Source organism: Mastigoproctus giganteus, chromosome 13 (assembly GCF_048544385.1).
Source record: "Mastigoproctus giganteus isolate SK-2022 chromosome 13, ASM4854438v1, whole genome shotgun sequence".
Taxonomy (NCBI): Eukaryota; Metazoa; Arthropoda; class Arachnida; order Uropygi; family Thelyphonidae; genus Mastigoproctus; species Mastigoproctus giganteus.
Genome location: NC_143587.1, coordinates 125,478,647 through 125,500,078, shown reverse-complemented (window position 1 = coordinate 125,500,078; position 21,432 = coordinate 125,478,647). Strand labels below are relative to the sequence as shown.

The window sequence follows — 21,432 nt, the reverse complement described above, 5'->3', positions numbered from 1 at the left end:
GACAAAGGCCAATAAAGACACTAAGGGACTGTGACAACGAAATAGACGTGAGGTATTTGGCATCGTCCTCCCTCCCTAACCCTTAAACAATACTACAATGAATGTGGAAATCGTCAACGGTGAAAGAGAGGATGACGGAGGGGGAAGAAACAGAAAAAAAAAAAAAAAATAGGGCCAGGCAACTTTCCAATGTTGTAACCGCGCCGTCGATTGTCGAGCCAATAATATCGGGCGTCTCTGTAACCGGCACCCTTCCTGTCGACTGCGCCGCTTTTTCAACCTGTCCGCGTCTTATTAATCCGAGGTGACGGAGAAAAAGGCCTGCCCTCTTTTCTCTCGGTTGTGCGCTTTCCCTCCGTGTGCCTCACGGGGGATTGCACGAGAGTCTGGGACACCCTCCAATGAGAGCAAGTTGAGAGCCAGACGATTGTATGTTTGCGTCTCGGGGGGTCGATATGGTTTCGCTTGTCAAAGTGACGGGGGAGTCCAGGTGCGGGAGAGCGTACGGAGTGCTCTGAACAGTAACGAAGAGGTGTCAAAAGTGGGATAGAGATATGGATAAAGATAGCGTTTAGGTTGTACGTCCGCGTAATAAGTTTGCGAGCGTGTGCGCTTTACATGTCGTAGTGGAGGTCGCCCGTAAAGGTGACTGCAATATTAGCGAGCGAGGAAGGAAGAAGACACAACAACATGCTCTTTCTCGAGCTCAAATCGGTCGATAGTTGAGTGACCTCAGTCCAAACGAGGGTCTACCAGACGGCGCGTGCAACAATTAGCGCGCCCTCCCTCCTATAAAATCGATGTTGGAAGTGTGCGTTCTTGTACGTGTCCGCACATCCACGTCCGAGCAGTGAGGGCTTCGGCAGCTTCCCGGTTTCGTCTGCCAGATTGGGATCAATAGCTTCGCCAGACAAAGTGTCCACAATTATTACCGCAAAAACAGGAGGAGAAGAAGAAGAGAGAAATAAACAGAAAGAAAGGAAAAAAAAATTGTTGGTGGCAGATTTCCAGCATTTGGTCCGGCAGGCAGGGGTGTGTGGCGTGTTGAGACTGGCAGGTTGCCACGATGGAAACTAACATTCCTCGTGCAGCGAGTGATCATCCCGAATCCCCACGCACCATCCACTGTCCACTGTAAGGGAGGAAAATGTCGTCCCACACGATACCTGCCTAAGTAGATGTTAAAAGCTCGAGCGGGACTCTGCAACCAAACCGAGATGAAGTTACGGAGGTTTTTGCGCACTATTCCGCTGCTTTTCTCGGCCACGTGGCTAACGGTCACCGCAAATTTCTTGGGGCTTTTCACTCCGCAGCAGAACTCGCCAGACCCTTGTTACGACGAGATTGGCAATCCCCGCCGCTGCATTCCGGACTTCGTAAACGCTGCTTTTGGCAAAGAGGTGACGGCAACCAGCGAATGCGGCAGCCCCCCGACTCGTTACTGCGTTCCTAGTGTCAACGAGAAGGGCGATATCGTCCGTAGCTGCGATATTTGCGATGCAAATCATGTGACCCGCCGGCATCGCGTGTCCCACTTGACGGATCTGAACAATCCGAACAACGTGACTTGCTGGACGTCGGCACCGTTCACGCATCCTCAGCACAGCGTCAACCTGACCCTCAGCCTGGGTAAGAAATACGAACTGACCTACGTCAGCCTACAGTTTTGTAACGAGAAGCCCGACTCCATGGCGATCTACAAGAGCATGGATTACGGCAGGTCGTTTCACTCGTTCCAGTTCTACTCTACCCAGTGTCGGAAGATGTACGACAGACCCAGTCGTGCCGTCATTACCAAGGCCAACGAGCAAGAGCCGCTGTGTTCCGATGCACGTTCGGAGGTCGAACCTCTGACCGGTGGTCGCGTGGCTTTCAGTACGCTAGAAGGTCGGCCGTCGGCTTACGATTTCGACAACAGTCCCGTGCTGCAAGACTGGGTTACCGCCACGGACATCAGGATCACTTTCCATCGATTCACTACCTGGTCTTCGATCGCTAATCCAACGCTAGCCGTAGAGAACGACACAGCGGACGACAGCTCAACCAACCCCTACTACTACTATTACAGCGTGTCCGACTTTGCCGTCGGCGGCCGCTGTAAGTGCAATGGGCACGCGTCGCGGTGTGTCACGAAACGGGACGGAAGCCTTGTCTGTGACTGCAAGCATAACACTGCGGGAAGAGACTGCGAGAAGTGCAAGCAGTTCCACTTTGACCGACCGTGGGGTCGAGCTACAGCGCACAACGCGCATGAGTGTATCGGTAAGTTTGCTCATTTATTTGATATTTTCATACTTAATCACGAGCGCTAATTAGCGGATAGCACCGGTGTTGTCAGCAGCAGCAGATAAGACCGCGACTATTTTCGACTCGGTGTTGAGGGTCGTATAACAGGTTTGTTTTTTTCTCGCGTGCAGACAACACCGGTCTCTTATCCCGACACCATCCACTGCGTGACTGTGACTCCTGGCAGCAGCAGCGGCGATAACAACTTCGATACTTCCATTCGTAAACGTTTGTCCGCCTTTTGTACGCGCACGCGCACACAACGAGGTTATTCGTAACCCGGAATGGGTTCGAATTCACTCCAAAGTTGCGTAATTCAAATTATCTCGAAGCTCTCCCTTGTATTTGTGTTATAGCTGCGTGTGAGTGTGCACAGTCATGCAGTGCTACAGTGTATGCCCGGTTCTGTTTGTTTCCGCGACCATCACTTAAATAAATGATGTCTTTCGGTTGCTGAACTTAATTGTTTCTCGCCCAAGGAACTTGGTCTTAGTACAGAACAAAAAGATGCGTGAGTTGGGGGGGGGGTGAAGAGTGAGCGAGTACAAGTATCGAAACGTAAGACCCAATAAAAATGTGAAATGGAATAATAATGAAAGATTGGAGGGCAATGTCATCATTAATTTTCGAATTCGTACACGTATTGACTGAGTTACGCAGAACTAGGCCTTCTCCAAGATGCATACTGCCAGCGTTTGTTTTGTGCGCTAAAAGAATGAAGGGTTAAAATAAAAAAAAAAGAATAAAAAAAGCTATCTTTTAGTTTTGTCGCATCTTTGGTTCAGCCTTATAATTATGCCTTTAAACCGGATATGATTACTGCTCGTTGTGATAATGACTTCATATCTCGCTCTCCGCATCTAAAACCATGAACGTATTTGTAAACTGACACACACGTCAGGCTTTTTTTTTTTTTAATTTTTGTTTGACCTTATATTGATCTGTTCGCATTCGCTATACCTATGGGGGGGAAAGCATAATTAAGTCGGTTTTCTAGGCAATTACAAGACACGCAGATCAGGAACTTGTGACAGCTAATCGCTTTTACTCCCGAAATGCGAGTCGCTGTAGATAAAACGAGTGTGTGAAGCAGTGACCAGATGGCAGAAATCTTAAGATTGTCTTAACTGCCGATGATATGCCAGACAAGAAGTAAGAAAAACTTAACCCGCACTTCACCTTTTCCGTAACGTGTGCAACTGCGAACGAGCCGAAGTTGTCTGTTTTCAGAACGTCCTCCAGATAATCTTTATTTTATTTTGTGGGCATAATTTTGTACACTGCCGCAAACAAGCAACGTAATAAAAAGCACTGCGTACAAAATGATACTTTGCACTACACATACAGTAGTGTTATATACCTCCTTAGCCCGAAACTTAACTTTAAAGTATTCGGAATTTAAATATCCTCACCTTTTAGCATCTCCGGATATTATGAAATCTAATCAGATGATAAGGCAGTAATCCCTGAAACGGCCGTCTCTGGATAATGACACGCGTTACAAACATTATCTACCGTAAAATATTAACAACTAAAACGCCAATATTTGGCAACTATTAATTTTTTTTCGTAAAAAATCAATTAAAAACACACGCAAAAGTTATATTCGTATACCAGTTCTCATCGATTAAGTAAGCATCGCCATAAGTAAAAAAGAATCTATAAAAAATCACGAATTAAAAAGTAGAAATCCTCCTCAGTTTAATAATAATAAAAAACAATTCCTTAAATTAAAAATAGACATATATTTCTTTGTGGGGTTAGTATAATCATCCCGAACCAAAAACCAGATATAGCTGCCCTTCACAGCTTCATTCCCACCTTCTTTGATGCCTCCTCCATTGATTCATATCTTGGTGGAATCTCTCCTTATGCTTTTAACTAACATTGTTCTCATGTTAGTTAAATGTCCAGTGTTAGATATTTACCCAAAAAAATCCAAGTGAGAGTGCGAGTAATGGAGATTGATAGATTAATATTGTGGACTAAGAAATATGCCACCCATTACTTTACATCAGACAATTTGAAAACATAGATTGTATATGCTTGAGGTATCACCTTAAGGATCCAATGCTTTAAGAAATTGTTTAACCATTTACCGCTTCACGTGGAGCGGGTGAAGGAAAACATCCCTTCAACCAATGGCGCACACAATGTTTAGCACATTGTGTGCACCAAGCTTTAACTCAATTCAGGCATACCATTCTCCTCTCCTGTTCTGCTGAACGAGAGGTAGAAATAGCAAGGACAATTAGTGAAAACCTCAGAAGGAGCCCCAGCATTTTACCATCCCCATAGCCATCCAGTTTACATTGATCGTGCTTGATTTTTTTTTTTTTTTTTTTTTTTCTGACACTTGCTTCAACGTTTCCTTAGCCTTCTTTAATCAGACTATGCAACAGGATTCGATTGAAGTATATTCCCGTTATGTGAAACAGTTTCATATTTTTTACTTGAACTATCTATGAACAGATTCCACTTTTCTGGACTGCGACTAATATCAATTTCTTCATAAAGACCAATACAACAAAAACACTAGCACAGGGATTCTGTAATAGCGTAAAAACGCGCACAAGTGACGTCATTTTCTGTATTTAGAAGTCGTGCAAGATGGATCTAGTAGATACCAATCTTGCAGGATATATCAGGAGATCTATATTGGATTTTTTTTTTTTTTTTTATCCTCATTCAACTCTTGCTGATTCGGGAAATGTGGCTTCTGAGATGCAATTTCCAATTATCCTATTCACGAGATTCACCGTTCAGTTCTGAAGACTTCTCTGGAGATTCAGAATTGGAAAGTCACAGTGACCTAATGACAAAGCTAATGATACATATGTAATTATGATAACTTGTATAAGTAATATGAATTTATCGACAGAGAGTGTGTTATGACACTGGCATTTTGTAATGACTATATTAAAGCATTTTTCTTTCTTTTTTTTCTTTTCTCAACCTCTTTTGAATAACTCTTTTTTTTTTTTTTTTTTTTTTTTTTTTTTTTTAACACACGGTTTATACATGATTTCTTAGTTTGCCTAGTGATCGAACCAGACTTTTTCACGATAAAAACAGGGAACACACAGTATGAAAATGTGAGTGCCATAGATTATACAGTACATAACATAAGGTATAATAAAAGGTTACGATTGTAGCATGTATATTAAAAACTAATAAAAAAAATGTTAGCTTATTAGTAGTGACAAATGTGCTTATTTATACTCCTGTAAAAACTACTACGTTAGAGGAGCTTACATTAATTATTTTAACCGTATTTAGCAGTCACGCGAGTTTGAACCACGGTCCATTCAAAACGCATGTGCTTCTCCATCCTCGCACTTGACCACTCAGCTACGGCAAGAAAGCAAACTTACACGGCATCAGCTGGAATGAATACCACTGGAAGTTTATCCAGACAATCGACCACCCGCTGACTGAAGGCAAATTTCCGCACATCTGTTCTGCATCCACCCTTCCTCAATTTGAATTCGGAATCCATCAGCATTCAGCTTATTCAAAGCCTTAAACACCTCAGTCAGTTCTCCTCGCAGGTGTCTAGTATTCAGACCCTGCAGCATGCAGGACAGCCTTTCCTAGTAAGAGGAAAGGCTGTTCTGCACCCCTTCACTAATCTCTTTGTTCTCTTCTGCACCCGTTCCGACAGATGTACATTATTCTTAAAATAAGGCTTCCAGATTCAAGATCTGGCCTAACCATTGCCTTATACAAAGAAATAACCACCTCCCTTTGTAAAGGCAATGGTTAGGCCACATAGGAATTGAGTTTATTAGACTCCTTATATTTCATCATTGTATAAAGATGAATAGTTTATGCCTTACCGTGCTTAGATCTCAGAATCTGCGTGTTAAGTAAATGGTTAAATGTTGTCATTGCTTAATGGAGTTAAACTCATTTGAGGACTGTTCACCGATGTGAATACCCATTGGGATCCCCCCCCCCCCTCCACACACTTGCATGAGGGGAGTTTATGGGATATTGTTCATCTGTCCGCGTCCAACAGAAACTTCAGAGGCCGTCATTTCCGTTGAAATCGCATATATTTTAAAAAAAAATAAATCCGCTGATTCAACGAGATGTTTTTTTCCTTAAGACCCTCATTTACACAGGTGATCATCAGTGGATTTTCTTTTATCTGCTTAATACTTAAATTATTCCCTTAACAATACGCATTCAGGATCCAAGCATACTAAATCATGCCCATCTCTCATCCTACCGCATTATTCACGTTTCCACAAAAGTAAACATATTTTGCATGAAAAACTACCGCCCAAAATTTAATGCTTTTAGGCATTAAATTTTTCCTTCTTTAACAAAAACTACTCTTAAACGAAGACCACCCTTGCGATGAAAGAAAATGAACCCTTCTCGATGTATCGTTTGATTCTGTTACACATTCTAGTATTTAGAAAGAAATCCCGATTACCATCAAAAATTTAGGAACACTTCCGTTTTTTTTTTTTTTTTTTTTCATTTATATAGGTCAGGTAGTCAGTAGGATTGCGAAGTATATGCGGTAAGTTCAAGTTACGTAAGAACTCGTTTTAACGTGAAAACGCTTTGACTTCTTATCCAAAAATGAATTATTAAAGTTGCACTAAAATCATGTCTGTCGCTCAACGCACTTCATGTTTCAAAGATAACGTTACCGCTTAGTTACCCCAAAGGGAAACTTGCCATACCTCGAATTATTCATACCATGAAATGTTTAGGCTCCGTTTGGATTCTTTGTCGCGGGGTGGGGAATTTCATTGATATCAGAATAAAGGCTTTTTTAAGCAAGCCACCATCCTATGATCTGTTGTCCTAATTTTGCAATTGAATAACCAGTTTTCCTCTTTGGGAGCTTACTGCATGTGATGGTGATAGCTGGCATTCTCCAACTTCTCAAGTAATGCTGGAATACATCAAGTTTACGTCCTTTTAATTGCTGCTCTTTGTGTCCTTTGCATCAGTTACCTTCTTCAGCTTACTGAGTCTTCCCCTAGAAGCTCTTTAAAACTGCTAGACTCTATCCAAAAAGGCAGTGCGATTAATCAGTTATCCCTTCTTTGGAAGTTGCCCCACTTCCTACGTTCAGTTTTTCTCCCTCCATGTTTTTTTTTTTTTTTTTTTTTTTAAATCTGATCGGTAATTCCAGCCAGTAGTGGCCACTGATGATTTAAATAGGTAGTGCAAAAAAAAAAAAAATAAAAAAAATAAAAATAAAAAAAGTGGGCTACTCTTGCATTGGAAGTATCTGGCCATCCTTTGGCTGCAAAGCGAAGAGCTTCAAAGTGTCATTATGTGCATGCGAGCCATGTGCTGAGCAATGAGAGCCAGCCTGAGAGTGGCACGTCGGTTCATTCTGATGACTTACAATTGTAGCTATAAATGACATCGGTTATAAACACAGATAAATAAAATACAATTCAGCAATAAACAAAATAAACACGAATCATAAATAAATACAAAAAGATGTTTACTTTTATTTGTTGTGTTACTGTGGCACGTTATGACCTAATGCCGCTGATTCAAACGCATTCTTCCAAACCAGTCCGAACTCTTTCATACACTATTCAGCTTCAATTTACGCTTCAGCTGAAATTCATGAAACTAACTTTTCTTCATTTATTCTGCATACCTGTATTCTCTTCAGTCCCACATATTCTCAAACTCGGTGTTCTACAAACTTTTTTTTTTTTTTTTTTTATTGTTTTCAGAATCGATCCTGAAAATACGATCCGCATGTTAGGAAAAACCCAGTGTATAGAGTTAAGTAATTCCAGGGCTTGCTCGCTTGAAATGGAAAATATTAAGTAATAATTTAATGCTAATATCTGACAAAAAAAAAAATTAAAACATTTCTTTTAGTCAAAGTTGAACACATGAACATACTTCAGTTCTCACTGGTTTTCGAGGTCCGACGCTACCGTTAGTTACGAAGGAGCTTGAACTTCTAATTGGCAATGGCCGTTTTAATATTATGAAAAACTTTTCTTGGAATACTTAATTTTAAAAAAGTAAACTGGGAAAGCTTCCTTCGCAATTCAATTAGTTATAATTTATAACTGAGTTACAAGTGTTGCACTCCACATCACGATCGTCGCTGGCCTTCTACACCGTTGAATACGGCCCAAGTTCGAATCCCATCAAAATAGGAGAATTTTTTTTATACCCCTTCGTCACATCGTGGCTGAGTTAGTTGGTCTAAGGCCAGGGAAAACCCTGAATTTCAAGTTTATCTTCCCTACCCGAAAATTTTAGGAAAATCCTGAATTTCCGGGTTGGAGGAAGACCGTAGAGTGCGCGCAATTTACAGAGACAATACACTGACACCTCATAGCCTTAGTTTCTTTGAAAAAAAAAACAGCATTATTATTAAAATCAGTTTTTATTGAACAAAAATTTTGGTGCACATCTGGAAAGCCGTAGGCTAGCAGCATATTTGTTACATAAACATAGACTGAAACGCAAGCAATAATAACATTTATTTACAGTTGATATAAGCAGGATATAAGGATGAATATATTTAGAAATAAATGTTTCATAAAGGGTACCATTACTACAATGATGCTTACATTCCATAGAATGGTTAATGTTCATTGCAATTAATACACCTTACAGTAATCACAACCATATCACTAACAGCTAACACATAAATCCTTTAAAACGATGGCTAAGATTTACTAATTGATGATTAACCATTGCAGATAAAACACAAATACACGATTAATACAATTGCAAAGTATAACAACTACGTAATTCATTTTCTACTACGTTACGGACGACTTCAGATCATCATCCTCGTGCTTTTTCTGTATAAGTTTTTTGTTGGTTTAAGTTTACCTCTACCAATGAATAAGTTTTTATATCTTGGTAGGTGATATGTATTACACAAAGCCATCTTCCTGTAGGAAGTGACATCCCAGAATTTCAGTGCATCTATTTTGCTGGCTTTAAAGATTTTCACTGTGTTAGCTGCGAAAACCTAAGGCCATCTAGGTTGGTGAGGGTCATACGCAGACTGGGTGAAGTATTCCTAAGTTGCTTTCCGCATCTACGATGGCTGTCATGTTTGCTAGGTTGGGTGCATCTACCAACCAGATCAGGAGTTGTGCGTGTTGGGGGTTATGATTAGCTGTTTCCAAGACACCATGTTCATATTAGAGTGGAGTAAAATTCTCGAGATGGTGAAGGGGTTGCCGATATCGATTCAGCCATTGAGAAATCAGAACTCGGTTCATACGAGAACAGCTAATTCGTTAAATAGTGTTTGGTAACGTTATTTGCTAAATATATAAAGCGTTTGATATATATAATCTTTATCGTATACAAAAGGGATACATACAATATACCCTTCACAGCAGCAATGCCAGGGATTATCTTTTTACATGTGTACAGTGAAGTAAAAATTCAGAGATTGGAGGAACAGAATTCGCAAAGTTAAAGAGGGTGATATCCACTTTAAAAAGAACGCTAGCGACTTCAAGTGGTTTACTTTAATGACATTTTGGAAACGCTGTATTAAATTTTGCTTTTTGTTTTGTTATTTTAAATTAGGAAACAAAAACAGGGAAAAAACGTAAACGTAAAACCAATGGATGCAGGAATAATTACCCCTATTTTCTCTTCGCATTCCATAATATTTACTTCTTCGTGCTCTGGACAAGTTACAATTGGTAGTAACTCCTCGACTTTTAATTTTCGCGAGTTCTATGATAATGCAATGTGGAGCGAGGCAGTTAGTCTTCCAAGAACGCATTGAATGAAGAAGTTTACTGCCACAGTCCGATCGGCTTCGCATTATAAATGAGGGTCGTGTAGGTCGTGGTCGATATAAACCGCCATCAAGTGCCTTTTTGACGACCAATAAAAACTTTCTCTAACAAAAACTTGTTCTTCGACGCTAAAGAAAAATGAAAGCAAAAAAAAATCTCTGTACGACCTTGAACGCTTCAATAGGCGCCTGCTTTAAAACGCCCAGAACTAGTAGAAACAGATACTGTAGTGCAAGGTAGCCGTGAAGAGAAATCAAGCAGAAGTTAAGTTTACTTCATTATTCCCAAACTAGACTTTTACTGGGATAAATGACCGCATAGTATTACAGAGACTTACAGTCATGTAAAAGGCCTTTTTTATTATTATTATTATGGAAAATGCACCTCTGAATGACAAACGAGTTATGCTAACCCCACCTTCGTCGTACCTCGTTTCACCCACCCCTAAAGAGATTAGGCGATGTCATAGCACTCATTTTGTATTTCATGCTCTTTTCTTTTGATTAAAAATGCAATATTGAAAGAGTATTATTTGTTGTCTGCAGTAGCCTGCCCTTATGACTGCAAGTGTCTCACACTTGTTGGTTGGTTTACTAGGAAGAAAAGAACTCTGTTGATATTTTAGAGAATTCCAAAACTTGCAATTTCAACGGAAGCAGTTGAACATAGCGATGCTCTCTTTAATTTAGGTATGGACACAAACAAAGTTTCAATTGCTCAGTAAATTTAAAAAGACAGCATTTCTTCTGAAACAAATTGATTTTTGACGTGCCCACTTTAATATAACTCATCTCGTGATATTTACAATTAAGATATGATGCTTTTTCTTTTACTTTTTTTTTTTTTTTTTGCAAAGTCTTGTAGAAAATATGTGCATGAAATTTGGCGACTTGCCATTCTGTACAGAAAGGTTGAAAAACAGATCTAAAGTGAAAACCATACTATGTGCATGGGCTTTGGAGGATTGTGGTCATAGGACGCAACTTTCCGAAATCATGTCAAGATGGCTGGAGAACTTGCCAAGTCCTCTTAAATGGCAGATCAGCTATTTTTCATGTTGGAATCTTCATTAACAGATCCATTAGTCCGTACCAGGACCATATGATTCTCATAAAACAGTGCAGAAGCGACAGTGTAGTGTGGTATGGGATGACGCATGACATAATTTTTGTGTAACGAAGCCTACAGGACTTTTGTCCTACATATAGATGAAGAAATTATCCTTGCGCAGGATGGCATTTAGTCGCACTTCAGTATTTCTGTGCGAAATTGGCTTTGCATTAATTTATATAACGGAAGAATTCGCTAATGTTGGCCAGTAGAGTGGCTTACAAGATCTGGTTTAATTCCGATGGATTTTCATCGGGCCAAAGGAAATGTTTAACATTAAGAAAGTTTCTGACAGCGCTGGTGCCTAAGTTGAGATTTGAATATACTCATATGTTAGGTAAATAGTACCACACTCACTAACAAACATTGCTTAATCAAATCTTATGTTGCATAGTGCTCCATCAGTGCCTTTAAAATCAATCACCTGTAGCTGCTGTACACTGGTTCTTTATAGAAGTAATGAGATTTTGAGTATAATAATTATTATTAACCACTTTATTAGTGTAATTTGGCCTGTTTTTTGGTTTATAAATCTTAAAAACATATGCATACACTTTAAATTGATCTTCTAGTCACCTTGATAAAACACAAACAATTAAAAAATATGTTTTTTTAATTTTTATTACGACCGCTCTTTTAAAAGTAAAGTAACAGATCTTTTGTGAAAAGACGTTTTACCGTGGAATAATAATGAAAAGACATATCAATGAAGGCACATTCTCAATGCAGTTTTCTACATTCAACGATCACATTCAGGTACCGTGGGACAAGTGCCTCCTCTGTCCTTATATTCAGAGGTCCTCTACTTAACCAAGTATGCCATCTAACTTCATCGCTGTCACCGATTCCTGTTAGATGCATTTATTGTTGTTTTGTCAATGGAAAGGGTGGCCCCAGGGTCTTCTAAAGGGAGAGCGAGGCTAAGCTTTAATTATCATGTATCAGTTAAAAAAAAAAAAAAAATCCACATTATTTTGACCATAGTGGGTGGGGGGGGCTATATCTCCTACGTGGAACCACCTCTGGTCAGTTTTGCTGTTGATTCATTCACTCCTTGGTTCATCTGTAAAGTTTTGTAGACTTTGTTTGAACTAATTGTACCAAAGCAGAATTGTTTCTTGGACAAGACTGTTGGACCATACAGAACTCGTAGCTGGTGAATAATCTGCGGACTCTATCCAAAACAGCAGTAATCAGATAACATGTGCTTGATTTATTCATGTAGCAAGTAGGGCAGCCATATTGGTATGGCACTTAATGTCAACAAAAGTGCATATCGTTTTGTAACAAGAAGAAAACGTTATGCACGCGTCTTTTATTCATGGGAAGTATCACATCTGTGAACTCACTTTTCCGCCGAATTTTGTTTAATAAATTTCTTATCGTTTGTATATATAAAAAATAAACGGAATATGGTATTTGTTTGCCGTTTTGAATTATTGTTGGAGTGGGGTTGGAAGAAAGGCGTGATCTTGAATACTTGCCTGACGTATTGCTTTCTCAAGGAACCTTCAGTTAATCCCTACTTTGTAATCCTAATCTCCGTGTAACTGCCCGAAAATACGTGCATCTATTTCACCCTGCTTGCCTCTTGGTTTAATCCTGCCTCAAAGGACTATTATATCTACCTGAATGCTTTGAGTGACACGTTGCCAACTATGGACTTGACCTACTTGCTTACTATCTCTTTCAGGAAAATCTGTTTGCTCCCCTGAACAGATTTCAATCGCAGGAAACCGTACACACCGACCGTTTGAACAGTCTGAAATCAGCTTTGAAATGACTTCAAAGTTATTCATTCAGCTAAAGATACCCACACCACACCGAGGAAGAGGGGATAGAATCCGTGAAAAAAATTAAATAACTGTTTAATTCAGATCAGGAAAGCAACAAATTTAGCTCTTTCTGGAGTCTAAGCGGAAATAGTGTTCGGAGCCCATTCAGCAGGCTGGTCTTAAGGATAAGTGCTTTAGGAGGACGCGTAGGGTTGCATGCCTTGAATGAGGTTCCGAGTGCGTGCATCGCCATCTTACCTCAAGAAAAGTTACCATTTGTACTCTGAGAATAGTCTACAACTTTTATGAATGCCATGTACTGCAACACTTGATTATTTACAATACAGTTTACAGTTTCTTTATGTTCGCACATTAAATACTGTAAAAATAGAAATCTAGAGAAAACGATTTGTTTTTGTTTGCTGACATAAACAAATGCATGTAGATTTATCTTTAACATGTATAGGGGCAGGCTGTAGTCCTGGTATAACGTAATCGAGCCTGTATACTGCCACTGAAACAGCTGGGAAAATTATGCATTAGAAAAGGTATATGACCAGTGGGAGAGTGGTTCCCCAAAGATAATATCCTCACTTGCAGCGCCATTTTATCTAGAACTTGGCCTTTCTGATTGATATCTCAAGTGGACATTATGCAATGAAATAGAAGTTAACGTTGCCAGGAGAAACTTCTTGCAATTCCAGTCAGAACGAGCTCACATGTCATAAACACCAATATTCTCTGTTTCAGTTTTCTTTGCTTATACAGACCTGAAAGGGATTCTTATTCCTACCTGTTTATAAGTGTTTTGTAACAAGTATTGTGTGCTGAATGCAAAATTAATTTTTTTTTTGGATGTAATTCATATTTTATAAAAAATGAGTTTCATCTTATCTCCAACAAAAAAACAGTGGTTTTGTCTTCTTTGTGTTGAATTCTTGGAGAAATTAGAGGTAACAAAAAAAGACTACATTTCGGAATTCCTGTGGTGTGGCACGAACCTAGGAACTATTGATGCAATGTTACAAGATTATAACGCTATAAATAAACAGGATTTTCTACCCGCAGTTAAATTTACAATACGAGGACCCAATGTGTCTATTCCTTCGCCGTCAGAAAAACGTTGACAGAGTTATAACGATAAAGTTTGGGACATTTTCAGATCTCACATGAGGAATTTAACAATGGATGAAGAGTTTGAACCAAGCTGAAAGAGAAACATGGATTCGCTTCGAAAATTAGGATTCACATTTCAAGGTAATTATTGAAAACAACGCTGACGAAATTTTAAATTTGGGTTGCAATATTAAGCCTGAAAGTGTGTGTGTGAGGGGGGGTCGCGCATGTCAATAAAATATAAGAATTTATACGAAGCCTAATAAAGATCTTAAAATATTTACATAGCAAAATTAATAAAGCAAAGACTGTGGATTATTTTATGTACTGACTTCAAACTCTGAATTTTCTGATAGCTAGATTTCAAACTATATTTATGTGAATAAATGTGATTCTGAGTGTTTCGATATTTCGTTCTGTCTTAAGATGTATTTGACTACTGGAAACTGTTTTATGATTGACTTACAAGGCTCTGTGAAATTGGTAACCATACTGGACATAAGAAGTCTGGTTTTTGTGGCAAAGTGTGTGACTTCTGCAAAGTTTTTATTAGTTGAGAAGAGAGAAACTAACAATTTATAAAACAATTTCAATAACAATTTTTATTATTTGGTTTACGTGCTTGTTAAATTAATAGTTAAAGTCATTAATTGCTCATTAACTATAACTGTTCATTTAACAAGAACATATATTAAAAGGTCATTCTGCGCAGAACTGCCGTATAATATTTATATATTTTTCCCTGGATCCCTGTAGGATGCAACCTTGCATTTTGTGGTGTTAATATTAAAAGTTTTATTGGAAGCCCAAGAACTGAACATGTATAGTGACTTCTGTAAGTTGGTGCAATCGATTTGTTTATTGTTGCAAGCTACAAATAATTTATATTATCAATATCATCAGTATAAGCCAATAACTTTGCTTGGAAATGTGATCAAAGCTAAATAATTGACATAAATGTTAGATCCAATGACGAGCCTTAAAAATTCGATCCATTCTAGAGGTGATACCAAAATATATGATTTTATATCACCAATACGAAATGTTAAGTATTAACAAGACTAGATGCGATGTATTAATACCATATGATTGCAATTTCAGTTTTAATAAATCATGATCAATTAAATCGAGAGCCTTGGGCAAACTGCATGCGCAGACTTGCCCAAGTTTCCATGTCGGTTTCTGCAGAGATAAAATGGCAGAGAGAAATTAGGTTCGCCACAACCGAACAACCCTGATGGAATCCATGTAGTGACAACATTTCCAAAATACTAGAGGTACAGTATTCCATTTGGTTCCATAGCATGTCCATTATTAAATAGTGCATTGCTTATTTAAATCGCCTATTTAAATGGATGAGCACATATATGTGATAATATAATTAGCTTTATAGTTGTTTTGTTGCTGAATATTATTGTTTTCCTCGAAGTAATTGGCTAACATATTAGTTGTGATAGTTAGCATGTTAGTCTTTATCCCCTATAACTTTCATCCTCAAAGATGGACGTAGGTTCATCGTGGTCTCTCAGCTTTTTAGACCAGCGCCAGGACAGTGGCGGTGGTCTAAATGATTTGAGAGACATCACGACGAACCTTTCCCAATTTTAGAGGGATGGAACGTGTTTCCCCATTCTCCCTATAAATGAGGATACATCAAGAATCAGGAGGAAATGAATTATCCACAAAATTACACCACTATAAAGTTGTTGGATAATCCACTTTCTCTTAATGGAAATAACCCACGAAGGCAAGGGCTCGTTTACAAGCGTAATTAAGGAAACGCTGAGAATTGTTTCAGGCCTGCATCTCAACATATCTCTAATTGTAAATTGGTCCTTTGGTTTTGGTTTCAGAGACGGTGTTGTCTGTATAAAGCCAGGCGGCCCTGTGGACGGGTGTGTAAGGAGAAAACAAATCATAGGGTGTCTAAGGTAAAGTCCCTTTTCCTGAGACTTCTTGCTAATATATCCCAGTAGCGTCTAGTTGTCAAGATAATCTTGGGGGAGGGTGAGCCTTTAAAATGGCAGAAAAATGAGCTTGATTCATTCCATGCTCCAGTAGGAGTTATTTTTAACTAAATGTGTATTAGATGTGTTATAATAAGCGAGGGAATTTGTGCCCGGAACCTCTACCTGAAGTGTTAAAATACAATATCACGCGCATTTAACTGGTTTGATAAAATTGCGTTGCTACGTTTTTATTTGGTTTGTATGAAATGTTGTTTGTTGCTGTAACCGGATTGCGAGTACGCCTTTCGATTTTTAAATGCGTGATAAGGCACGAATTAGTAACTCCCATATCTCGTCCTTTGTAAACAGCAAAGCTGTGATTATCTGAGGTTGTGTTTTGAAGAACAAATTGCAGTTCACGCAATCCACTCTTTCATGAATTATTAGGTTTTTTTTATTATTTTTTATTTTTTTAGTTAATAACAGTTTTTTATTCTTTGTATAAATATCGTACAACTGGAATATGTTCGGTGCAGGGATAATACTCACTCCCTATTAAACTCCTGAATTATCGTAAATATTTCAATAATTGTAGCATTCATTGATAGTTCGTCGTATAAGGGTTGTCAAAGTACGTTGGTGTGCGCCAGCAGTAGCACTGTATGCTGCTGCCAACTTAACAGTGGCATGCAATTCATAATTATACTGACATCTGGACAATGGAAGAAGCTAAGCCACGCCTCCAATACTTGCGCCAATCACGCCCTACATTATTCTATATCATGACTTTTTTTTTTTTTTTTTTTTGTAAACCTCAAACACGATAGGTATTAGAACTTATAGTACTTAGTACAGTGCGTGGGGCGAAGGTTGAGAAGATGAAAGAAGATAAATCTAATATCAACAATATTAGATTCAAATCTTGGATGTTGACTGGTTGCGGCACGCGTTCGGGCTGCTTTGGAAGAGAGTGCTGGAATTATAGAAGCCAATTCAGAAGAATAGTGCCCATGGAAGTATCTGTAGAAAAGGCATGAAGCAGAACGTCTGTGAGACAGAGAGTGGAGACTCTGAAAGAGATGGGTCATTAATTAACCTTGTTGACCTCTTTTTGAATGGAGTCTAGATGCCTGAGAGAGGTTATGGGGGCACTGCCACAGATGTGGGAACAATATTCCATGTTAGGACGGATAGATTTAAGATTTGTACAGGGTGAATAGCTGTTTAGAAGAAAAGTAACGCCGAGAGTGAAACAACCCAATTGTTTAGATGCAGAGGAAGCAATATTTTTGATGTACTTATCCTAAGAGAGAGAGATTAGACGCGAGGGTAAACCCTGATAGAGATATATGTGATCTTTTCAACAAATCCGAATATCATTGAAGATAAGCAAAGGGCTGTAGACTCTTTTTTTGCGAGATATAAGACAGCGCTGAGTTTTTAAAATGATTGAAATTAACTGAGTGCTATTTGCCCCACTGGAGAATTACCTGGCGATCAGCATTTAAGGAATTGGTAGTAAATATTCGAGAAGTTAAAAGTTGTTTGTGCATGGAAATTTCTGAAACTGGAAGGTGGGATGCAATATGCTATCTTTAGCAAGCTACAGATAGGATTTCCATTCAATGGAAAAAGGTCATTATTATACCAGAGGAAAAGTGTGGGAGAAAGAACCTAACCTTGGGGAACACCAGTATTAGTGGAGAAGTTAGAAGACAGAGCCATCACCAGCAGTGAGTGGTCAGAGGGAAAACTAGATACTCCCCTACCCCCCCAAAAAAGTCAAGTCGGTAATCCTTGAGATGGAAGCTTGTTAAGAAGACCTTTATGCCAAAGACGATCAGAGGTCTTAGAAATATTAGAGCAACTTCTTGAGTTTTGTTTAGGAGTTGGCGGTTAATGGATTTCTCCATTACTTTGAAAAGAGTAGAAGCAAGTGCAATGGGACAATAACAGAATGGGAAGGGTTTGTCACCCTTTTCAGGAACTGGTTGGACATGAGTAAATTTCCAAGAGCATAGGTTTTGAGAACAAGTGGAGAAATACCATCAGGACGTGGAGCTTTCTTAGCATCATATTTGTTCAAAATTTTTTGACATCTTTTTGGGTAGACCACAGCAGACATTGAGTGGAGTATACTGGGAATGTAGGAGGTGGTTTACCAAGATCGTCAATACCAGAGTTAAAAAACAAATAGCATGCTAGCAAGTTTTATAGTGATATTTTTCTGTCTAATAGTAGTAAAACAGCCAAAAAAAAAAAAAAATCATTGTTTTAAAAAATTTATTATGTAATTGAATGAAGTATGTTGTGAAGTACAGTAATACCCCGAAGTTACGCGATAGGTGGGTCCGACGAAAATCGCGTAAGTCGAATTCGCGTAAGTCGGGGTACAACTTTGCATATAAATACATATAAATTTTGCTTAATTGGGACCAAGGACTAACAAAGACACTAGTTTAGAAGAAAAATATTAATAAAATTGCAGTTCTTTATACATATTAATACAAAATATGTATTAAAAAAACAAATGGCTTACGTTAAAAAGTTATTTCGATGTCGATGGCTTCATAAAATCTAACAAATTCGTCTGACGACACAGCGCGTTCCTTTTTTTCACGCAGAATTTCTTCGTAGCAAGCTAATAATTTTTTTTATTCCTTGCTTTGTAGCTATAACGCGTTCTTCGTTGGAGTCTATGTTTTCTAAAATTTTTAAGCCCTTTACAATTGAGATCTTTTCAATTTTCAACCTGTCAAGTTTGCAATTGTCATGTGCTTTTCGCCGTTGCTTCATTTAGGCCTGTAGCACGTGCAATATCACATGGTCTTTCATTTCGCTCAAAGCGTTTCACAATTTCATATTTTTTCTCTATCGACAGAGGCGGACTGGCCATAAGCCTTACCGGGGAAACCCCGGTGGGCCAGTGTGATTTTGGCCATAAACCATAGTGTGAGGCCACTATAAATTTTCCCGGGTAAGAATTTTTGATCCAGTCCGCCTCTGTTTATCGATAATTGCTTTTCTTTTTCTCTCTGAATCTGCTGTGTCTTCACCAGGACGCTTCCTTTTCACACCTTTTAATTTTTAGGGAATAAAGCACAATTACAAAACGAGGAGCACGCTTGATACGCATAAACAAAGCTGCGCGCATGTAGCAACTGAATAAACAACACCATAAAGGCAGAGATACACTATTAACACCTCACATTTCTAGGGGTTACTACCATAAAACAATAAAAATCCAGTTGCGTTTCTGCTAGTGAAATCTGTTATAAACTGGTAGTAAACTCGATCTAATTGCATTTGCGATTATACCGATAGCTGGAATTGTGTTGGTTTTTACGTTATTATGGTGAAATGTGTTTCCCCTTCACTGATATAAAAAACATAAAAGCAGCAAAGTTGAATTTTGTTCATCTTTCGCTCTCAATCTCCGCCGTCGCACCGGATATCGATAACATATGAAAAACGACCTTGAAGATAGTGGGCGGCAGCGTTGCCAAACGAAAAAATCAAGAACCGCGTAACTCCGAGTTCGCGTAAGTCGGGGTATTACTGTACTGTATATTATGTAATTAAATTAAAAAAATGAAATAATTAAATCCAATAACAGAAGAGGAAAAACGTGCTTAAATAGTTTTATGTACGTTGTATCTGATATTTGTAGAGGTTACATTCGTGGGCGTTCTTCCAAGGCAAGGTTAGGTCTTCAAGGTGGAATTGTGAAGGCTCGTTGGTAAAAAGTGATTCTGCCATGATCAAGAATCGCAATCGTCTATCGGATGCAGAAAAATTGAAAGTAGGAAGTGTATTGCAGAAATGAAGGATAAAGAACAAATCAAATTTTGGAGCTGGTACAGTTTAAATTTCTGCTGTAGGGTCTGGATTAGCAATGTACTTTTTGAGGAATCTGAGAAAAAGAAATTCGCAAAGACTTAAAAAAAAAAAAAAAAAAAAAAGAGTCAAATGATCCTAACAGAATGCGGTGATTACTATACTGATAATCAAAATCATAAATTATTTGTTGTTTTGTTTGGTGAGAGTTGACTAAGGTTCACGCCTGATTCATTGTCACAAAACGGGGGGGGGGGGGGTCACTTTTGCAGCTGACTAGGGTCTTTCTATCTTTTCCGAGCTAAACAGTTTGTGTAATGGAAATTTTTTTTCGTTGTTCCTCATCAGCTTCCAAAACTATATTTAGTTTTTGTCCAGAAAGTGCTTATTATTGAGGATTTTTTTTAATTTTTTGATAAAAATCGATCGGCTTATGAAAGAGTCTGATCAAAAAGTTGTAATTTTTCTAAAAACAACTCAGAGTAGATAGGTACAGTATCTTTATTAGCTGCCCCCTTCAGAGTAGTTGCCCCCGATGATACTCAAGTGCTCTAACGATCCTGCCACTTCCAGAATCTTGTAACTGCGAGCTGGTTGAGTTTCGCTGTCAGTTTCTGCGGAATGGTTCTAAAATCATTAAAATTTCCTTTCTATTTCATTTTGAGTTTGGGAAGGGAGAAATATCACACGGGGAAATTTCAGATAAATACGGAGAATGGCATACTACTGGAATTTGTTTTAAGGGTAAAAATTCTGAGCGAAGAGGGCAGTGTGTTCTATTCTAGAGCATTGTCATGGTGGAAAAACCACCCATTATTTTCTAATATTGAACTTTTTTCTCTGTCGAATTAGAACCTGTTTATAATATGCATCGTTTATCGTATTATCATTCTGAAGAACAAATTCATAATGAACGACACCTTGAATGACAAAAAAAAAAAAAATCATGATAGATTAGGTTAAATGTGAAAACTCTTTTTTGTCGCCCCACTGGTGGAAGTCATTGAAATTTGACTTCCACTAGGATAACTGAATTTCTTTTCTGGGTCATAGACATTTTTCATCACTAACAATGCAGTCCATGAAATTAGTGCCTATTTCTATTCTTCTTTTCAGTTCTTCGCACAGTTCTTGATGTTGAACATTTTCCTTCAAAATCGCCTAGCCTGATCTAAAGGTGATTCCTAGTTGATCAGAAATTTCTGTTAGTTAATAGCCGATCAGGACTTTTTTTTTTTATCACACTAGAACCATTCCAGCACTATTCGAAGTTGAAAGTCGCCCTAAATTTGATCTTCGACAAATTCTCGGCTCTTTTGGAAACGTTTCATCGAATGATAAAACTCCGTAGGGTGCCTGCACATTTGGCGGGCGAGTTAGCCACAAAGCGATTTTGTTTTGAAGCTGATTCTGTTTAAAAATACAAGGGATTTCTCGAGCGAAGAATATGTTAAGCAAGTGCGCTAGACTTCCCCTCTTTGCCTTCTGTCAGTGTTGCTCTTGTGAACAGAGTGACCTTGTGAAAGATGCCAAAATTACACGAAGAAATCTTAATAAGTAAGGTGCAGTCTCGACCAGTGC

The 21,432-nt window shown here is 38.6% G+C and overlaps 1 protein-coding gene across 1 annotated transcript in view; it reads left to right on the top strand.

The window, feature by feature from the left end:
• The first annotated feature begins 385 nt into the window (after nucleotides 1-385).
• Nucleotides 386-21,432, top strand: part of NetA (Netrin-A) — a 184,427-nt gene continuing 163,380 nt past the window's right edge. Inside the window, exon 1 of the mRNA XM_090387017.1 lies at nucleotides 386-2,262. Within this exon, the coding sequence (XP_090243143.1) occupies nucleotides 1,179-2,262 (1,084 nt within the window). The 5' untranslated portion in view covers nucleotides 386-1,178. The remainder of the gene's footprint in view (nucleotides 2,263-21,432) is intronic.